This window comes from Mesoplodon densirostris, chromosome 7 (genome assembly GCF_025265405.1).
Source record: "Mesoplodon densirostris isolate mMesDen1 chromosome 7, mMesDen1 primary haplotype, whole genome shotgun sequence".
Classification (NCBI taxonomy): domain Eukaryota; kingdom Metazoa; phylum Chordata; class Mammalia; order Artiodactyla; family Ziphiidae; genus Mesoplodon; species Mesoplodon densirostris.
The window spans coordinates 60,039,294-60,059,652 of NC_082667.1; the positions used below are offsets into that span (position 1 = coordinate 60,039,294).

Here is a 20,359-nt window from a genome sequence, read left to right on the forward strand (position 1 = left end):
GTGTTGCAGTTTCTCCACATCCTTACCAACACTTAATTCCTGGGTTTTTTTATAATAGCCATCCTAATGGGTGTGAAGTGGTATCTCATTGTGGTTTTGATTTGCATTTCCCTAATGATTAGTGATGTTCAGCATCTTTTCATATGCTTGTTGGCCACTTGTATACCTTCTTTGAAGAAATGTCTTTTCAAGTCCTTTGTCCATTTTTGTTTATTATTTTTTTTTTTTGGCTGTGTTGGGTCTTCGTTTCTGTGCGAGGGCTTTCTCTAGTTGCGGCAAGCGGGGGCCACTTTTCATCGTGGTGCACGGGCCTCTCACTATCGCGGCCTCTCGTTGCAGAGCACAGGCTCCAGATGCACAGGCTCAGTAGTTGTGGCTCACGGGCCTAGTTGCTCCGCAGCATGTGGGATCTTCCCAGACCAGGGCTTGAACCCGTGTCCCCTGCATTGGCAGGCAGATTCTCAACCACTGCGCCACCAGGGAAGCCCCTTTGTCCATTTTTGAATTGAGCTGTTTTTTGTTGTTGAGTTTTAGGCATTCTTTATATATTCTGGATATTAATCCCTTATCAGATTTTTTTTAATCTTTTTTTGTTTTTGTTTTTTTTTAGGCTGCGCCAGGTCTTAGTTGCAGCACACGGGATCTTCATTGTGGCATGTGGGGTCTTTAGTTGCGGCGTGCAGGATCTTTTAGTTGCGGCATGCAGGCTTCTTAGTTGCGGCATGTGGACTTCTTAGTTGCGGCCTGCATGCGGGATCTAGTTCCCCGAACAGAGATCGAACCCGGGCCCCCTGCATTGGGAGCGCGGAGTCTTACCCACTGGACCACCAGGGAAGTCCCAATCCCTTATCAGATATGATTCGCAGATATTTTCTTCCATTCTGTGGGTTGCCTTTTTACTCTGTTGTCCTTTGATGCACAAAAGTTTTAAATTTGATGTAGTCCAATTTGTCTATTTTTTTTCTCTTGTTACCTATGCTTTTGGTTTCATATTCAAGAAATCATTGCCAAATCTGGTGTCATGAAGCTTTTCCCCTTTGTCTTCTTCTAAAAGTTTTATAGCTTTAGCTTTTATGTTTAGGTCTTCTGTCCATTTAAGGGTTTTTTGGGGGTTTTTTTGTTTGTTTGGCCACGCCATGTGGCATATGGGATCTTAGTTCCCAGGCCAAGGATCGAACCCACACCCCCTGAAGTGGAAGCACAGAGTCTTAACCACACTGGACCGCCAGGGAAGTCCCGAGTTAATTTTTGTAAGATAAGGGTCCAACTTCACTCTTTTACCTGTGGATATCCAGTTTTCCTAGTATCATTTGTGGAAAAGACTCTCTTTTCCTCACTGAACGTCTTGGGACTCTTGTCAAAAATCATGTAACCAGGGCTTCCCTGGTGGCGCAGTGGATGAGAGTCTGCCTGCCGATGCAGGGGACACGGGTTCGTACCCCGGTCCGGGAAGATCCCACATGCCGCAGAATGGCTGGGCCCATGGGCCATGGCTGCTGAGCCTGCGCGTCCGGAGCCTGTGCTCCACAACGGGAGAGGCCACAACAGTGAGAGGCCCGTGTACCGCAAAAAAAAAAAAAAAAATCATGTAACCATATATGTACTGATTTATTTTGGGGCTTTCTAGTCCCTAACTCATTTTTAATGGGTGTTATTTATCTATGTTATGAACACATCATAGTTTATTCAGACATTCCTCTACTGATGGACATATAGGTTGTGTCCAGGCTTTTACCACTACAGACAATGTTGCAGTAAACATCCTAGAATATATCGTCTTACATCCTGGTGCTTTTATTTCTCCATAATAGATTCACAAAAGTGAAATTGCTAGATCAAGTGTCACGTTTAGTTTTTAATTTCAGTAGGTGGGGGTTCTTTTCAAGGATGTACAGTTTACATTCCTACCAGCCATAGCTGAAAACCTGTTTCTCCACATCATTAGTAGCACTTAGAAATCTTTTTACTGTTTCCTAATATGATCAGTTTAAAGTGGTAAGAGGCCTTCATTAATCAGTATTTAACTGACTCTTGGTTTTAAAAAGAAAAAAAAACTCTGTCCTTTCATAACATGAAAAATGCAAGTGAGAACAGAACAGATACTTTTCTGCAGTTGATAAGTAAATTAACATTTTGAAACAATCAGGTTTTAAGTGTTTTTCCTGCTCTCATCCATTTTCTTGAAGTAAGCAAGCTAGCCAATGGCTTCTGATTTTTCCTAGCTTAATGCAGATACCGAAAGAGAAGAAGGAGAAGAGTTTGAAGACAACATGGATGTTTTTGATGACAGCAGTTCCAGCCCTTCTGGCACCTTAAGAAATTATCCACTCACCTGCAAAGTTGTTTATTCCTATAAGGTTTGTATTTCTCTAACATACTTCTCATATTAAATTGTGACAACTCTGAAGATACAAGTAACTGTATCTACCCAGCCTCTTATACTGTACTTATCATAAAATTGGTGTTCAGTTCATATTAGAGGCAACATAACATAATGGGAAAGAGTCCAGGCTCTGACATCAGACTGCCTCGGTTAAAATCCTGTCTCTGACACTTACGATCTACATAACCACGCTAGTCCCTTGGTCTCTGTGAGCCTCAGTTTTCTTATCGGTATTATGGGGATAATATTATAGGGCTAGTTTGAAGACTAAATGAGATACCACTTTTATAGCAAAGCATTTAGCACAGTGCCTGACATCTAGTAAATTTTCTGTAACTAGAACTCTTACCCTTATCAATTGCCTGACACAAGACCCTCCTTTACGATAGTTCTCAAAATTGGTATTAAAATAAAATTGCTTGGCAGAGCAGTTTTGTTAAACTTTACCTTTCCTAACCTTAATATAACCACCCCTTATTTCCAGGTTAAGCAGGGATCTGGATAAATAGATTCCTGAACTTCCAAACCTGATTTGGTATAATAGTTCTTAATCTCTCTCACCCCTGCCCTGCTTTCACATTAACTTTTTACTCAAACAAAGTAAATTGAGTTTCAGTTCCCCGGTTCCTCTCTTTTCCTTACTCCCTTCATCAATCACTAGCCAGTCCTGTTGAGTCCACCTCCAAAATATATCCTGAATCCATTCACATTTCGCATCTTGGTCTAGGCCACTGCTTTGATTACTGTAAAAGAAAAAAAACCCTAATAATTGGTATCCCTTCTTCATATTTGTCTACCAACAGTCCACTTTCCACTCTGCAGCCAGAATTATCTTTAATATGTATAGGAGGTTATTTTATTCCCCTGTCTAAAACCCTTTATAAGCTTTCCATCACACAAAGAAAAATAAACTCTTCACGAGGGTCTATAATGTCCAGATTGATCTGGCCCCTGCAAATCTCCTTAGCTTCATGTCAGACCAACCCACCCAGCCCATGCACTACACGTTAGCAACTCTGGCTGCCTTTCAGTCTTCAAAAGCACTATGCTCCTCTCTGACTTGACAGCTTTGCACTTGCTGCTCCCCTACCTGGAACTGTCTTTTCCCAAATCTTGGTTGGCTGCCCACTGCTCTTCATATAGGCTCAGCTCAAATAGTGCCTCGTCAGGTTTCCCCTGACCACCTAAATGCATAGCCAACTCCCCAGTCACAACTCTATCCCATTGCCCTTTTGTCCTCATGTATTTACTATATAGCACCTATCACCAACCAAACTGAATCTTGTTTGTTTTCATACTTCTTTATCTGACTCTCCACTAAAGGTCCATGAAGGCAGAAACCTTGTCTGTGTACCTTGTGTATGCATCTTCAGCACCTAGGACAGTGCCTGGCACATAGTGGGTCATCAGGAAATAATTGTGGAATGAATAAATGAATGATGTAAGGAAGGCATGAACAAATGAATCCCTTTCATTTTAATGAATGGCATTAATTTAAATGAATTCCTTTCATGTTAATGCCATGCTCAAGGGACAACAGCAGAGGCAGGGTCTGAAGAGAATCTAAATCATACATGGGACAGTCTCACTACTACCACCACCATCCCTGGAGAGCCAAAAGCTGATATTATTTACTCCTCAATATCAGTGATTACCAGACCTTTTTTCATTTAACATCCTTTTATTATATATTTAAGTTAACAATACTTCCTTTTCTAAAAGGGTTGGGATTTTTTTTTTCCCAATGTAAACTGTTTTGATAACCTTTTGAAAATTTGAAGTCATCTTCCAAGATACTTGTAAGGTGTTTTAAAGTATTATAAAACTTGGTTGGGATTGTTTCCCTATCTTCCGTCTCAGTATTATATTTACTTTGAAGTTCCAGAATTAAAATTTAAGGTCCTTAAACAGAGAGGGTCCTAGGTATCTGAGTGATTATTACATCTGAGGAATTTTACAAATGAGGTAGCATTTCAGTGGGGTCATGAATAAGATCTTTCTAGTTACAGTGATAAGGTAGGGAAGGGAAAGAGCCTTATAAGCAAACAGCAGATACAGAGACACAGTTTGATGAGATAATAGGGTGTTCAGGAAATGTTAAACTCAGTGATGTGTGAGCATCAAGTGTGGGAAATAGAGCAGCTGGAAGTAAAGATGTCAGATAGACCTGTAGATCAGACTGAGTTTGGCTTTTATCCTGGCTGAAGGAAGCCATTGGGTGTCCTAAAATCAGACTGGGCTTTTAAATAAGGTAACCCTGGTTGTGGTATAGATATTCCAGAGAGGGTAGATTAGAGTGGAGAGAGACTAACTATAAACCTAGTTGTGATTCCTATGGTCCAGACCAGCAAAGAAGGCCTAAGTTAATCTGGTGAGAGCAAAGAAAAGCTAAATTTGAGGAGTAGTTTCAAAAGCCTTAAAAATGCTCATAACTTTGACCCTACTATAGTATATATCCTAAGAAAGTGACCCACAATATAGAAGAACATTCTGGATACAAAATGCTCTTTCATCATAGTACTACTTTATAATAGCAAAGTTGGCAGTCCAATAAGGAAATAGTTAAATAAATTAACCATTCATATAATGTAACCATAACAAAATTTTATGAAGATAATTGAAAATTATATTAGAGTTTTTTATGTAAGAAGAAATATGTCCAAAAAGTAAGATACCAAATTGTATTACCTTAAGGTCTTAATTATACATATTTCTAGCTTTTCTACAGTGAACATGTATTACTTTTGTAATCAGGAAAAATCATATTGTTTTAAAAGAAAACAGGAAATTTAGAGAGATGGTGGTGGGAGTGGTGGGAATGGAGGGCATGGCTGCTTCTGGGGTCCTGGCTGCCACTGCGTATTAGGACTTCATGAGGTAGTGTGAGACCACGTGTTTATTTAATAACTATTTACTGACTACTTGCTGTCTTTAGTTGGGATAAGTGAGAAGAATTACATTCCCTGCCTTAAGTAAGTCATTCTAATAGGAAGCGCACAAGTGCAAACAACTAACTTGAGTGCTAAAGTAGTCAGTGTTAGAGGGATGCTCAAAGCCATCTAAGAATAAAAGGAGGAAAAACCAACCAGCTCATTGTGGGTGGTCTTGGAAAACATATAAGCTGGGCATCAAATCATGAGTAATAATAATAGCTAACATTTATGAAGTCCTGTATGCCCGGAATCATACATATATATATATATATAATATATATTTTTTCTAATCCCTTCAATAACCCTATAATGAAGATATTATCAACCAACCCATTAATTCAACAAATATCAGTATGTGAGCACCTTCCATGTACCATGCTGTGCTCTTTTCTAGGCTTGGGGATATAGCATTGATGAACACAGACAAAAAATCTCTGCCCTCGTGGAGCTTACATTGTAATAGGAATAAAAAAGAAAACTGAGGCTCTAAAAGGTCTTATGGTCACTTGCCTGTAGAAACAGACTGAAGCTGGACTTGAACTCACAGTAATCTAAATCTAGTCACCATATGGGAAGGAGGGAGCAGGGCCTGCTGGAAAGAAGGAACAGCCTGATAAAAGCATAGAGGCAATAAAGAACGTGGTATGTTCAGAGAATAGGGAATAGTTTGCTGGGGCCAAAGCATCAAGAGACCACAGGGTTTTAAGTGTCATGCAAAGGACTTGACCTTGTCAAGTGGAAGAATTGGTCACTGCTTAGGTATGGTATGATCAAGCTAGTGTCTGCTTATATAACAATGTTGGACAACTTGCATGGACCTTCATGACTTTTTTTACAAGGGCAGCATTGTATTTAAAGGTGTTCTTAACCCTCCTGCTTTGCTGTCACACACTGAAATCTGGTTGTGTTGATAACTTTTTAAGTTTTGCCACAGAATTTGTTATGTAGGTGCCTCTTGCTGGTATATTCAAGGCATAGTGTGGTTTCAGATTAGTGAAAAAATTCCATTGGAGGGGGTTGGTGGTGGTGGTGGTGGGATGAATTGGGAGATTGGGATTGACATATATACACTAATATGTATCAAATAGATAACTAATAAGAACCTGCTGTATAAAAATTAATTAAATTAAATTTTTAAAAAATTCCATTGGAAAAGCTATCAAAAATCAGTGAGCTTTTTTTTTCTCATATTTTGAGATCAGAGGTAATCTACTTAAAATTCTGGTCCTGGAGTATTTCTGATTGGTCAGCCATTTTCAATACTATTTTTCGGTCTCAAGTAGCTATTATAGCAATATCCAGAATCTGGGTTTGATGAAATGTACATGAAATGGGAAATGAGTCTTTGGAAATGAGTCTTGCCTTACCTTTGCTTGTGTAATTTGGAGATATTTTACACTTTGAGACTGTGAGATCTGAAAAACTATATGGTCTAAAGCAGTAGTTTTAACTAATGTTGGGACTTGGGGAAAGCTTTTAAGGCTTTTCACTAAGAGCCAGAAGATGTCCGCAGTCCCCTCCTGTTACATGTGACAAGCAAGTCTCTAGAAAACAAAGCCACAAAGTCTCTCTCTACAACCCCCCTGCAGAGTCCCTGAGAGCTTGCTCTCAGATTCTGCTGCCTCAGGTGTAGTATTTAGGTGTCTGGTGCTAGTGGACTCCTGCTGTTAGGGATTTAAAAAAAAAAAAAATCACAGCAACTTCTGCAGAAGCACACAAGTGGATCAGCCTAGTCTCTACAGTTAAGTTGGAGCATAATAAATCCAAACTTTGACCAATCTCAATCATTTCTCTCCTACAACTTTCTTCTCTTTCTTCTCACTGTTTTACGGTGATTCCAGACGAATTCCAGGCACTGCTCAAGCTATCAGTCAATCCATGTACATAGCTCTTTGCATTTTCACAGCCTGCACCTCCATGGTAGCCCTCTGGTGTAGTTCTAATTCACGGCTTTCTCCTTTGCTTGTGCTTCCCAAATCATCATGGTTCTGTGCTTATTCATCCCACACTAACTCCCCCATCTTCCCGAGAATGGCAGGATTGTCATTTTGAAGAAATGGAGGCATCAAGAAGTTGAATAACTTACCAATAGATACATAAGCTGGAGCTAGAACCCAGGTCCTCTACTTCCAGCAGAGTGCTGTGTTCACTGAACCTGATTGCCTCTTGAGGATTCCGTTTCTCCAGTTTTTGTTGTGGCTTTATTTTGTTTAGTTTTTTAAAGTAAAACTTCACCTCATTATGATAGTTTTACAACACTCAAGTTTTTATGTTCAATACGTTTTTCAAAATCATTTCAATATTTTGATCCCCAGTTTTTGTTATGATCAGTTCACATCTGCTCTTTATCTAACCTTTTTAATTTTGTCCATGACCATCCTACATTGCAGGCTTCTCAACCAGATGAGTTGACCATTGAGGAACATGAGGTGTTAGAAGTGATTGAAGATGGAGATATGGAAGACTGGGTAAAGGTATATTCCTTTGCTCATATCGCCCCTTCTTGTGACATTTTCAGGAGTTTGTTTTGGTTCTTGTTGTACCCTGTCCAAATTGTGTGTGCAAACCTGTTTTGTCACATGTCTTTTACTCAGGCTCGAAATAAAGTCGGCCAAGTGGGTTATGTACCAGAAAAGTACCTACAGTTTCCCACCTCGAACAGTCTGCTGAGCATGCTGCAGTCCTTGGCTGCTTTGGACAGTCGGTCACACACATCCAGCAATTCCACGGAGGCCGAACTCGTTTCAGGCAGCCTCAACGGAGATGCCAGTGGTAAAGACTGAAACAAGGCACTCTTTATTTGGTCACATTTGGCCTAAACTGTATTACCCTGGAGTCAGCCTTCAGTAGGTTAAAAAGCACAACTTTATTCCCTTTCTGTAATATGTTTATTTGGTCACGTTTATCTTGTACAGTAGAGCCCTAAAGTTGATCTTCAGTGAGTACAGAATTATAGCTGTACGATGGCCTTTTAGTTGTCACTTGTGCATGGGGTGGCTGCAAAAGTAACCTGGTTGTCGGTGTTCTTACTGCATTTTTCTCTCTCTTGCTACCTAGTCTGTTTTGTGAAAGCACTTTATGACTACGAGGGCCAGACAGATGATGAATTATCTTTTCCTGAGGGAGCAATCATCCGAATCTTGAACAAAGAAAACCAGGATGACGATGGCTTCTGGGAAGGGGAATTCAATGGGAGGATTGGAGTTTTCCCGTCAGTGCTAGTGGAAGAACTTTCAGCCTCAGAAAATGGTGACACTCCATGGATGCGAGAGATTCAGGTGCACAACAGGGGGAGAAAGCTGAATTAAAAGAAAATGACTCCCAAGGAGTCTGCTGACCCACGCGAAAGTGGGCTGTGGTCTTGGCCTCACCCTCACCACTCCAATCCTTGGTTGCCGGGTTTCTGCAAAACTGAATTTGGGAAGCAGAGACTTGTCAGTCAGGCTCTTGTGCAGTGGCTGTATGACAGCTCACTTCTCCCACATTCTGTTCTCTGAAATGGGGAACCAAAATACTAAGTTGTGTGTGACATACAAAAGAATAGTTTGGTGGAGAGATAGAAAGAAACCAGAGAGGGAATGTATTGTCTCTGTGGTTAGTTTATGCAGTAAAAATATTAGCTTGCTCTTTTTCTCCCTCACACCGTCAGAGCCTCCCTGCCCAGCCCAGGTCCTGCTAGTCCTTTTCAGAGAACTGATGAGCCTGCCAGAGCTCCATAGGCTTAGCTCATCATAGCAAACCTCGTCTTTACAGGAAACTTCTAGTTCGGATCAGTCACAGCAGGCCTGGCAGGTCCAGGACCATAAGGAACATGTCTGTCCATCTTGCTTGTGTGGTATTGTGACCACTTAGCGTGACATTTACAGAACGTGGGGAAATCAGAAACTCAGCCAATTATTTTATCTTCACTGAAAAATACAACTTGTCCCTTTTTTTGTTCTTCACTGAACTAATTTGGTATGTTTTTAATAGAACTCTAGAGAATGGTTTGACTTGGTAACTGTTTAAGATAAACTAAAGTCAGTAGTATAATGAGATCTGTGGAAGGAAAAAGTTAAATGCAACACAAAACTGGGGGTTGGGATGGTTATTCTAGGCTCATTTGCTTCTAATGAGGCTGACCAAGAAAGTTAATAATCATAACTTAGCTCCAAAGAAAAGTAATTTGCCAGGAGTAGTCAGAGAAGCCTGCTAGTCTCTCCTTCCTCAAGTGAGCACTTGGTAACCTCTCTTCCCTTTGCTGCAGATCTCTCCCTCCCCCAAGCTGCCCGGCTCCCTGCCTCCACTGCCACTGTATGACCAGCCTCCTAGTAGCCCTTACCCCAGCCCAGATAAGAGGAGCTCCCAGTACTTCCCCCGCTCTCCTTCAGCAAATGGTAAGGGTTCTCCTGGGCATGGGTCTACATACACTTTCATTCAGAAATCCACATGTTCACCTGAAGAGCAAACAGATCTGCATTAGCATTTTTATTGCTCAACAACACGAATAAATTGAGCTTCTTTGATTCCCTCCCTTAGAAAACAGCTTCCATGCCGAATCGCCAGGATTCTCACAGGCATCCAGACATACTCCTGAGACCTCATATGGGAAGCTACGACCTGTAAGTCTCTTATCTGGCAGGGTTATAGAATGCATAGTTTCTCCAAATTGAAAGTTAGAAATGAATGTATCTCCATGACCCCTGTGTTGTTACTAATTCCCTCCATGCCAGGGTAAGATGGAGTTGGGAAGTTAAAAAGAGCTCTGGAAAAGGAAGGCTATAAAAATGAACACATCTTGGAAGGTCTAGCTTACACTGGTGCTTTCCTCACTGAGCCATGGTGAGATTGCAAGGTGACAGCTATGAAAGTGTATTTAAATTATAACAAGCTCTGGTGAGCATTAAAGTGGTCTAATTGTGAAACAGAAGCATTTCTTTTTCCAGCAGGCATTTTATGAGAACCTATTTTCCAGGCCTCTAATTGCCTCTTTGACGGACACTGAGATGAAATAAGATACATGCATTTTGAGGTTTGAGAGCTTCTATTCTCAAAGGAATCTATTCTTACAAATAATCACCTCTACTCACCCCTCACTCTGACTCCACCCCACCACCTCACTGTGAAACAGCTCTTCCAAGGTCATAACTTTTGCATGCTAATCTAGTGCATATTTGCAATTTTATTTTCCTAGACCCCCTTATCAGCATTTGACAGTTCTTTGAACCACTCACTACCTTTGGCTTTGTTCATTCTGCAGATATTGAGTACCTTGTTAAGGACTTGGTTCTTGATCCTAAAAGTTTAGGAAGCTATTGTAAGATTGTAAGCAGGACAGTGACATGACCAGTTGTGCATTTTTAAAACACTACTATGGCAGCTAAGTGGAGGATGAATGGAAGGTGATAGAACGGACGCAGGAGCAGTGGTCCAAGCAAGAGGGGACAGTAGTGTGGACTAGCGGGTAAGAGCGGGAATGGAGAGAAGTGGACCTGTTTGTTCTACCACACTTTCCTGGTCTGCTTTCTACTTCCTGGCCCTTCCTTTTTGTTACTGAGTCCAAGCTCACTCTTCTCGCCACACGACAGGCCAATAAATCGGGAGACGAGGTACTGAGGCGAAGAATAGCGACTTTATAGGAAAACCGGCAGACCAAGAAGATGGCAGACTAGAGTTCCCAAAAAACCATCTTATGGGGTCTGGATGCCTGTTTATTTTATAGAACAGAGATGGGGGAGGAGGTGAGGAAGTAAAGTTAAAAGGCCATTAGTTTTGCCTGCTTGGCCCGCATGGGGAGGGGATGTGTTAATTTCTTCTTTTCTGCAGCCATTCACAGGTGGGCAGGGTCAGATTGTCTCCCTGTGAGCTGAACAAAGGCACTTTAGTTTAACATTCAGGCAGAGGGGCAGGGTTCCCTGAGGCAGGCCACTATGTATGATTATAATAACAAAAGCAACGAAGAGCAAAGGTTAAAGTCAAAGAAACAGATCCAACACACAGTCAGAATTGGCTCTTCCCTGTTATGTTTTCATTGACCTTTGCGGGCTTCTCTGCCTCTGTCCATCTCTGTTGATGCTTCTCAGGGTTCCTTCCATGGGCTGCTTCTCTTAAAGTCCTTAGAGTCACCCTCTGAGTAATCTCATCTACTCCCAAGGCTTTGATAACCATTTATTTACTGACAACTCCCAGATTTATAACTGCCAATCCAGTCTCTTCCCTGAGCTTCAGACTTGTGGAAATCTCAGTGTGTATGTACCAAAACCCCCAAAACTCAGCAAAACACGAGTTAATTATCTTCCCTCCCAGACATACTCCTTCTCCCATATTTCCTGTCCTGGTGAGCGGTGACCCCATCCTGCCAGTGCTCTGCCATCACTCGTGACACCTCCCTGACCCTGCCTTCCACAAAGGGTCATCACAAGTCCTGCCAGGTTTACCTTGGAGGCAGCTGTCAAGTTTTCCACCCTCTGCTCCCCCACTGCCGGTACCCTAGTTCAGGCCAACATCAGCTTTCTTTCAGACCACCACCGGAGTCTCCAAAACTGTCACCTGTATTCTCTCCCACCACCACTGTTTTCTTCAAACTTTTACCTGAGTCATCTTTTCACACATCTGATACTGCTGTTTAAAATCCACCAAAGGGGCTTCCCTGGTGGCGCAGTGGTTGAGAGTCTGCCTGCCGATGCAGGGGACACGGGTTCGTGCCCCGGTCGGGGAGGATCCCACATGCCGCGGAACGGCTGGTCCCGTGAGCCATGGCCGCTGAGCCTGCGCATCCGGAGCCTGTGCTCCGCAACGGGAGAGTCCACAACAGTGAGAGGCCCGCATAACGCAAAAAAAAAAAAAAAAAAAAAAAAAAAAAAATCCACCAAAGATTCCTCTTTGCCTACAGAATAAAGCTCCGATTTTAAAATATGGATTAATGAGGCCCTTCATGACTTACCCCCAGCCTACTTCTCTAGTCTTCTCTCTTGCAACTCTCCTTCCAAGACATGTTGAAAGGTTTTCAGTTCTCCAAGCATTGCTCTCTTGCTTTCAACTCTAGGCCTTTGCTTTGGACGAGGCTTTTAGGGCTACAAAGACTCTTGTGCCCATGAGGATTTCAGCCGAGGCAAGAACCTGAATCATGAGTTTCACATTTCATCCAGAACAGTAGGTCCTTCTCAGTGTAAGAAGTTGTGAAAATTAAGTTGAAAGCACATGCTTAGAGCATTTCTGAGAGCCCTGGGGTGCCCATGTCCTTGGATAAATGACTAGTTGGGGTTTGGATGCTTCAGGCACTGAATCGGGAAGCTGACTGACAATCCATGTGATGGTTTCCTGCTCAGGTCCGGGCAGCTCCCCCTCCACCTACGCAGAACCACCGAAGGCCAGCAGAGAAGATCGAGGATGTGGAAATCACACTGGTGTGATGATGGCTTTGCCCGTCCGTTACTGCTACAATCAAGGCCAGGCTTAGAGTTTGGCCAGTCTTGTTTTTTAGGCACCTTTGCATGATGATGACTCGAACAGAGCAAAAACAAGGAGGATTATATGTGACTGGGTGGCCTGGTAGACTCCTCCCATGTTCTGAATATTTTGTGCCTTTTTTTGTTGTCATTTTCTATGTCATCTCTCCTACCACAGCACAAATCCTAGAGGGCCCTAGAAGCACAGAGGGGGACAGCCCTCTTGCCTAACAGTGGCCCATTTTTGTATGAGACTCAAGACCAGGCCTCAATCAGGGCACAGTCACAGAGATACTGATCATGTGCACTCGTACAGTATATTACTGTGGCCACAAGGATGTGGCAAAGATTCTCATCTTTCTTCAGGTGGCTTTTGCTCATCTGATTGAGTTTAATCAGATCATGTTGGCTACATAAGGAAGCAGGAAGAGGGATTTCAGGAGAGGCTGGCTCCTCCCCGCAGTTAGTCCTCAAATTGAGAAACTGAAACTGTATTGGAAAAAAATGGACTGCCCTGAGTTTAGCACCAACTGCATTAATGCACATCTCTTCCACAACTAACAGATTTAAAACAATAACAGTGTCCTTTGTATTAATATTTATGCCATTCATTTAGTATTAGTGGAGCTAACATGGAGGGGCTGAACTAGTAGCCGAATCTCATCCCATCACATAGACTAATAGAAAGGAGGCTGTGGCGAAAGCAGAAATGGAGCTTCCAGATCTGAAATGAGCCAATTTAATGTTCTTTTTATATTTGGGTATTTTTCATTTTAATTTTTGCAGCGTATACTATTCTGACCAGTATCCTTAGAATCTGAATGTCTAGATAAACTGGGGACACATACTTGCCTTGTCGAGCTTCTCTACTGGGGAGGCCTCTAGCATTATTTTATTCCCAAGCCAGCCCACTGGCCCAGGCAGCCACCCACCACATAAAATGCAGCTTCCCAGGTCCAACTGACCTGACATTTCCTTGGGAAGAAGAACCTGTGGCTCATGGAAACTAGCTTCCTGTGAAGGACTAAAGGATTCCACAGGTGCAAATTGACAGGTTCTCCATGTCACAGGGAGAGCCAGGAGTAGCCTTCTCTGCAAGCTAACAAACCCATAGCAGCAGGCATCCCAGAGTAGGCCTCTGGCGGCCCTCCACCTCCTATGGAAGATAGGGAGTGCATTACTTAGGGACTAAGGGATATTTGCCAGTTGCTTTTTTTTTAAATCAAATTTGCAGAATTTAATTCGAAAGTTGTCTTATGCTTTGAAAACGCCATCCCTCCTAAGAATCTAAAAACTTGAAATGCTCACCAAATGTCCCCATGGGATTTTTGACCAAAAGTAAGGTCAGAGCTAGAAATTTTCAGTTAGTCATTTGATCACTTCAGTGACAGTACCCACTGATGAATTTTCTCCATGATTTGAGGATTTTTGTTTTTGTTTTTTGCTTCTTAACCTGTTGATCTATTTGAGGTCTTTTTGTGTTTATCAAACTTATTCTTAAGTTTAAAAAAGAAATTTAAAGGGTGGGTTTTTTTTTTTAAGATTTTAAAGTTTGTTGATAAGTTTAAAATCTTCAAAGCACTTTAGAAATCTTCAAAGTGCTGAAATCAGGCAGTTCTTGCCACCCAGTCTTGTATTCTCTCTTTAGCTAGCAAAATTGTCCTTGAATCTGGGTTTTCCACATTCTCAGAGGGTTATTTGAAATCTTTTGTTATATTTTAAAATATTTTTTGGAAGAGCTGCTAATTTTATTTTAAAAAAACAAAGTTGTAAAAATACGCCTCCTTTTTAAAAAGAACCCCTCCCTCCAGGACATGTAATCCAGTGTCACAGTGCACACGGCTGGGCTCAGAGGAAGTGCCTCTGTGCAGATGTGCTTTCTTTACAGTGGCTGTAAAAACTTTGTATTTATTATGTATAAAATGTTGGATAATAAAAAAAATGGAATTAAGTTTTCTAAGTTTTACTTATAAAAAGATTTGGGTAAGCAGGCTTTTCCAAATACCCAGTGCTTCTTATAAAGACACTTCTAGGCCCTCCTTTAAACCCTACAACAGATACAGAGGGGTAAGTAAATTAATCCATCCATGGGACAAACAGTCCCGCATGCCACCCACCTGCCAGGTCTAATACCCTGAATGCTAGAGATAGAAATAAGTTGTAGTCTTGGCTCTCAAGATTCTTTCCCAGTGGAGAAAAAAGGTATACACGTGAGGACAGTACTGTGTGAGGTGCTGGAAGGGCGAGGCAGAGAGTGTGCTGAGGAAGCTGAGGAGGGAGCTCTGATTCTGCAGCTGGAAGGGCGAGAGGAGGGCCACTGAGTCCCCTCAGAGGATGTGACTGCTGGCTTCTAGGAAGTGGGCACTCTGGACTACTCTGTCCTTTCCTAAACCTCCACCCTGAGTAATGAGTCAAGGGAAGGAGATTTTACTGGTCTCGGGGGCGGCTAGAGGATTCCAGGTGAAAAGCCAAGTCCCTCTGGCTGCCAGCCGGCCCAGTGAGGACCAGAGGTCAGCCTGTTAGGGGAGGGGCCCCACAGCCCTCCTCTTCCAGAGCTGCGTATGTGCTATATGTATTCTTCCAGACGTTTTCTGTGCATAGAACTCATATGCACACACTGCCTTTATATGTGAGATTATATAATACATTTAGGTTTGCCTCATTCTTTTTGAAGGCTGCATTATATTCCACTGTTAGGATATATCATAATTTAAACATTCCTACAGTGATGGATGATGAGGTTGTATTCATCCATTTGCTATTCGAAAGTTGAAATTAACACCTTTGTACATAATTCTTTAAAAATTTGTTCCAGTAAAAATATTGGGTGAATTCCTAAATACGTAATTTGAGAGTCAAAAGGGTATGTGTGTATTTAATTTTGTTAGATATTGCCAAATTGGCCTCCAAAATGACCGTATCCATTGACACTCCCACCAACAGCATAGAAGACAACATGGACTTTGGAGTTGGAAGGTCTGAGTTAAATCCTGCCTCCCACTTGACAGCTGTGGAACCCAGCTTCAGTGTCCCCATCGGAAACATGAGAATAATGCTGTGGATCCAAGGACATGTAAAGTGTGCAGCACAGGGTGGGCACCACAAGCATTCCTCACCATCACCTCCCCCACCTTCAGCAGCACCCCCTACAGAACTGCTCCTTCCAGCCTCCTAGTAACACAGGGCTGTCACGAGGCCCAATGGAAAGAGTGGGTGTGAAAGCGCTTCACCGTAAATATGGTAAGGACTATCATGCACACTTAATATCAGTTCCATCTTTGCCTTCCCCTGCTAATGAAAGCTGCTCGCATTCAAGACTACTGTTGGCCCCAGAGGCCTGGTCTGTGACCAGCGGACGGAATTAAGCTAATCATCCCACCCCTGTATCATAGCTATATTGGGGCCTCCTTCATCCCAGGAACTAAAGGTAAGGCAGCTGAACCAGATTCGCAGCACATCAGCTAGATCCCTTTCCTCTATGACCCACCACCCCAGCCCACACCCACAGGCAGACAGAAGCAACTGGGAGGATATCCTCTGGCCTTAGCCCTGCCACCACTTCATGGACGCCCTTTCCACCGGGCTGCCACAACCCCGGCTTTAAAAGAAGTAGAATGAGATGATTTCCAAGGGTTGATCCAACTCTTACGTTCTAGGTAAGTTGTTTCTAGATGCAGAGTGAGACCATCACACAAAAAGGCCACAATATTTGAGAACAGACTACGAACACAGAGACTTCTCAGGATGGCCGAAAGTTGAAAATTCAAGCCACTGGGACAGAGCAAACTGTCCTCTGGGTTGTGGTCACACCCGGGCTGCACTATTCACTCACTGCCCAAGGAGCCTGGCCAAAGCTTTCGGTTGTCAAGCCCGTTATTTCCTAACCCTCTGAGGGGCCTTATAAAAAAATCTGGCTGAATCTTTGCATTTAATGCTCGTCATGAAGCTATTTTTCATGACTAAAATACAATCACGTTACAGAAATTTTAGTTTAGAAGGGAGAGAATTGTAATTTGTCCTGAAATCCTACAACTTAACCAGTATAAGTTTCCTCCTAGATGCTCCCTGTGTTGGCTGTTACTGCTTGATCTGCCAAGAACCCCGTGAATGCCAAACAGCATCTTGTTTCTGGACCATTTTCCCCTGGTCCCACTGGCCAAAAAAACAAATGCAGCATTTCTGCCATGTCTGTGTCAGAGAGCCCTGGTCTGGGAATATTTTCCTGGAATGTTATCCTGAAACAGCAGAAATGAACACACCTCTTAGGGTTCACACCTCTTCCACAGTGTGCTAAACACCTAAGCATGCTTTTTGTCACCCACTTACTCCTGTGAGGGGCAGGGGAAGAGCCTGGTCAAGAGGCCTGTATTCAAGTCCCTGGGCTGCCTCGATTACCTGTGTCCTTAGGGTCATCCCTTCACCCTTCTAGGCTTTGCTCTTATCTCTAAAGTGGGAACGAGAAGACAACACAACACAAACTTCGTTAAGACCCAGGGGGATCAAATAAGATAATGTGCAGATAAGCTGAAAATATTTTTGACTAGTAGATATGCATCTGTAAGAAGAAAACCACCTGGGGCTTCCCTGGTGGCGCAGTGGTTGAGAGTCTGCCTGCCGACGCAGGGGACACGGGTTCGTGCCCCAGTCCGGGAAGATCCCACATGCCGCGGAGGCTGGGCCCGTGAGCCATGGCCGCTGAGCCTGCGCGTCCGGAGCCTGTGCTCCGCAACGGGAGAGGCCACGACAGTGAGAGGCCCGCGTACCGCAAAAAGAAAAAAAAAAAAAGAAAACCACCTGTACCAGACAGGTCATGTCGCATCTCACAGATGGGTCCACACCTAGTGCCACCAGGATTCCTCCAGAGAACGATGGGCCAGGACCACCTCTGTTTGTTCAGTCAGCAAACTTACTGCCCCAGGCCACGTTCTGGGCATTGAGACATAAGTGACTCAGTTCCCATCCCCGTCACCAACGGGCTCACATCTGGTGGGGGTGACATGGGAACAGCGGTTTCAAGCCAAGGTGCCTCTCCCAGGACAGGGAGATGACCAAGGGGCAGTAGGAGCCCAGAGCAAGAGCCTCTGTCATTTGTCCCTCTCAAGCTTCAGGCAGGCAGAGGAGGTGGTACCCATGCCTGTACAACAGCCCCAGGGAGGAGCCCGGATCACCACTGGTGAGGCACAGGGCCATGGAGCAGGAAGAGTCTCACGGACGGGGAAACTCTCCCCGCTGTGATTCACCCAAGTTCTCTCAGGAAGATAACTGGGAGTAGAACCTAGAACGTGGCCTCCAGAAGACCAGGCCAGCACCTCTCTGCAGAACCTAAGTCCAGTTTTTAGAAAAGAAGGAATCAGGGGCCTGGATTCTTATCCCTGCTCTGCTGTGTGACCCTGGTCCCTCTCTGGCCCTCAGTCCATATGCACAGCAAGGGCGACACTTGACATAGGGAACAAACTCAGGCAGGCAGCCCCTGTGTACTGAACACCTGAGTAGCAACTATTGAAAACCTGGAGAGAACCGGAAGCTCGGAGCGGTTTTTTTTTAATACATCTTTGTTGGAGTATAATTGCTTCACAATACCATGTTAGTTTCTGTTGCACAACAAAGCGAATCAGCCATATGCATACACATGTCCCCATATCAGAGCGGTTTTAAGCACAGGGTTCTATCCCTGCCCCCCTCTGCTGCCCGGGACTGCAAAGACTAGAGGTACAGCCTTCCCAGCTGGCACCCCTCTGAGCTCTTCCCCTGCTTGGCCTTTGCCAACCCTTTTCCCCACACTTGCCTCATTCCCTGGAGTGCCCAGCCTGTCTCTGGCCTTCCAGACTTCCTCCTCCAGGAAGCATTCCCTCCAAGTAAGTTAAGGTGTGCGTGTGCTCCCTGAAGTGAGGCAGGCATGTGCTAGCAGATCTGCCCCATGAAGAAAGGAGGCTTAAGGGGAGTAAAGGGGTCACTGTCCCAGGAGTTGAGTCATATCATTTCCTGAGCTCCTTTTCTGCATTCTCTAAGCAGTCTTCACTGCAGTCCTGTGAGGCACTTGCCCCAGATGATGTAGCTGGTTTAACAGCCTCCCAGGATTCAAGTTCACCTCCCTCCTGCGGCCCTGCATGTCCCTCAGTTCAAAGGACACTAACCCCCCCAGGCTCAGGCCTAGGCACCCAGGGCCAGAATGGAAAAAGAGAAGCAGGGAGGATTTAGACAGAAAGCTAGAATCACCTGCCCGATGGAGGCAGTGGCCACACTGCTGGAGCACGGCAGGTAATGCCCTGCAGCTCTGCCTAATTGGGAGCCCAGATTCTCGGACATATGACAAGAGTCACAATCCTGCTGTGCCAACTGTGATGATATCACTTACCCTCTCTGAGCCTCAATTTTCTCATCTGTGAGAGACCTACATCACAAGGTGGTTGGGAGGAACAAGATACTGGATAGAAAGCACAGAGCACAGGGCCTGACGCAGCTCAGTGACGGTGGCTACTGGAAGCTTTGGTCTTTCTGGCCGTGAATCCCAGGAGGCGGGAGAATGGCCTTGGCAGACCTAGGCAGCTGGTGACTCCTGGTGGCCACTGGGAGCCAGGGCATGAGGGCCAGACCTTCAGCAGTCTTAGATTCAAAAGATCCTGGACTCCTAGAGTGTTTTTTTTTTTTTTTTTTTTGCGGTACGTGGGCCTCTCACTGTTGTGGCCTCTCCCGTTGCGGAGCACAGGCTCCGGACACGCAGGCCCAGTGGCCACGGCTCACGGGCCCAGCCACTCCACGGCATGTGGGATCTTCCCGGGACGGGGCACGAACCCGCATCCCCTGCATCGGCAGGCAGACTCTCAACCACTGCGCCACCAGGGAAGCCCCTAGAGTCTTTGACTGTTAGACTTGCTGAGTCCTCAAATAAGAGAATTTAGTCACTTATGAACATTTCCTGAGGCTTTCTCTGTGGCTCTGAGGCCTGATCCCAGGGACTACTTTGCTCCCATCCTGGCCTCTCCCAAGAGCTTCCTGACTGAGAGGGAGGGAGGCAGACACAAAAGGGCGGGGGGCGCATAGAGATGGAGGAGGCTCCTAGCCAGCCTGGCAGGTGAGGAGAGGCTCTCAGTGAGGGGATCCTGAAGGACAAATTTGAATTAGGAGCTGGGAGGGAAGAACATTCTGGGCAGAGAGAAAATCACACCCAAGACACATTCAGAGGAGCAACAAAGTGAAGATGCAGCTGAGGCCAGCAGGGCCACATCCTGAGGGTAAGGAGTTTCTGTGCAGGCAGTGCAGAACTTCAAAGGGTTGGACGTATGACCACAACACCTTAGAAAGTCACTCTGGCCGTGGCAAGGAGGGGACTAGGTGGAGACAGCAGGTCGAGGACAAGGTGGCCTGCAGTGGCAGCAGGAATGGAAAGGAGAGTTAGACGCAACAGCCCCACACCTTGGTGCCCAAGAAGAAGTGGGGTGTGAGGGGAAGAGACGCTTATGACAGGGATAGATGATGCCTAGGAGGCAGCTGGGTATGTCACCCAGAGCTCAGGGGACAGCTGGGCCAAGGGCAGTGAGTGAGCTGGGGTCAGCAGAGTGTAGATTTGAGTATTTAGCCAACACTTACACAGCCTTTGTCATGTGCCAGGAACTTTA

At 44.4% G+C, this 20,359-nt stretch overlaps 1 protein-coding gene across 3 annotated transcripts in view; it reads left to right on the forward strand.

The window, feature by feature from the left end:
* Nucleotides 1–15,743, forward strand: part of FCHSD2 (FCH and double SH3 domains 2) — a 299,344-nt gene extending 283,601 nt beyond the window's left edge. For 2 of the 3 annotated variants that reach the window (XM_060103089.1, XM_060103087.1), the window contains 7 exons: nucleotides 2,223–2,357; nucleotides 7,707–7,790; nucleotides 7,911–8,088; nucleotides 8,374–8,594; nucleotides 9,563–9,692; nucleotides 9,835–9,917; nucleotides 12,624–14,681. In XM_060103089.1, coding sequence (XP_059959072.1) covers nucleotides 2,223–2,357; nucleotides 7,707–7,790; nucleotides 7,911–8,088; nucleotides 8,374–8,594; nucleotides 9,563–9,692; nucleotides 9,835–9,917; nucleotides 12,624–12,707 — 915 coding nt within the window. In that variant the 3' untranslated portion in view covers nucleotides 12,708–14,681. Of the gene's footprint in view, nucleotides 1–2,222; nucleotides 2,358–7,706; nucleotides 7,791–7,910; nucleotides 8,089–8,373; nucleotides 8,595–9,562; nucleotides 9,693–9,834; nucleotides 9,918–12,623; nucleotides 14,682–15,686 lie in introns of those variants that run through there. The other variant, XM_060103088.1, reaches the window with a different exon arrangement.
* Nucleotides 15,744–20,359: the final 4,616 nt, after the last annotated feature.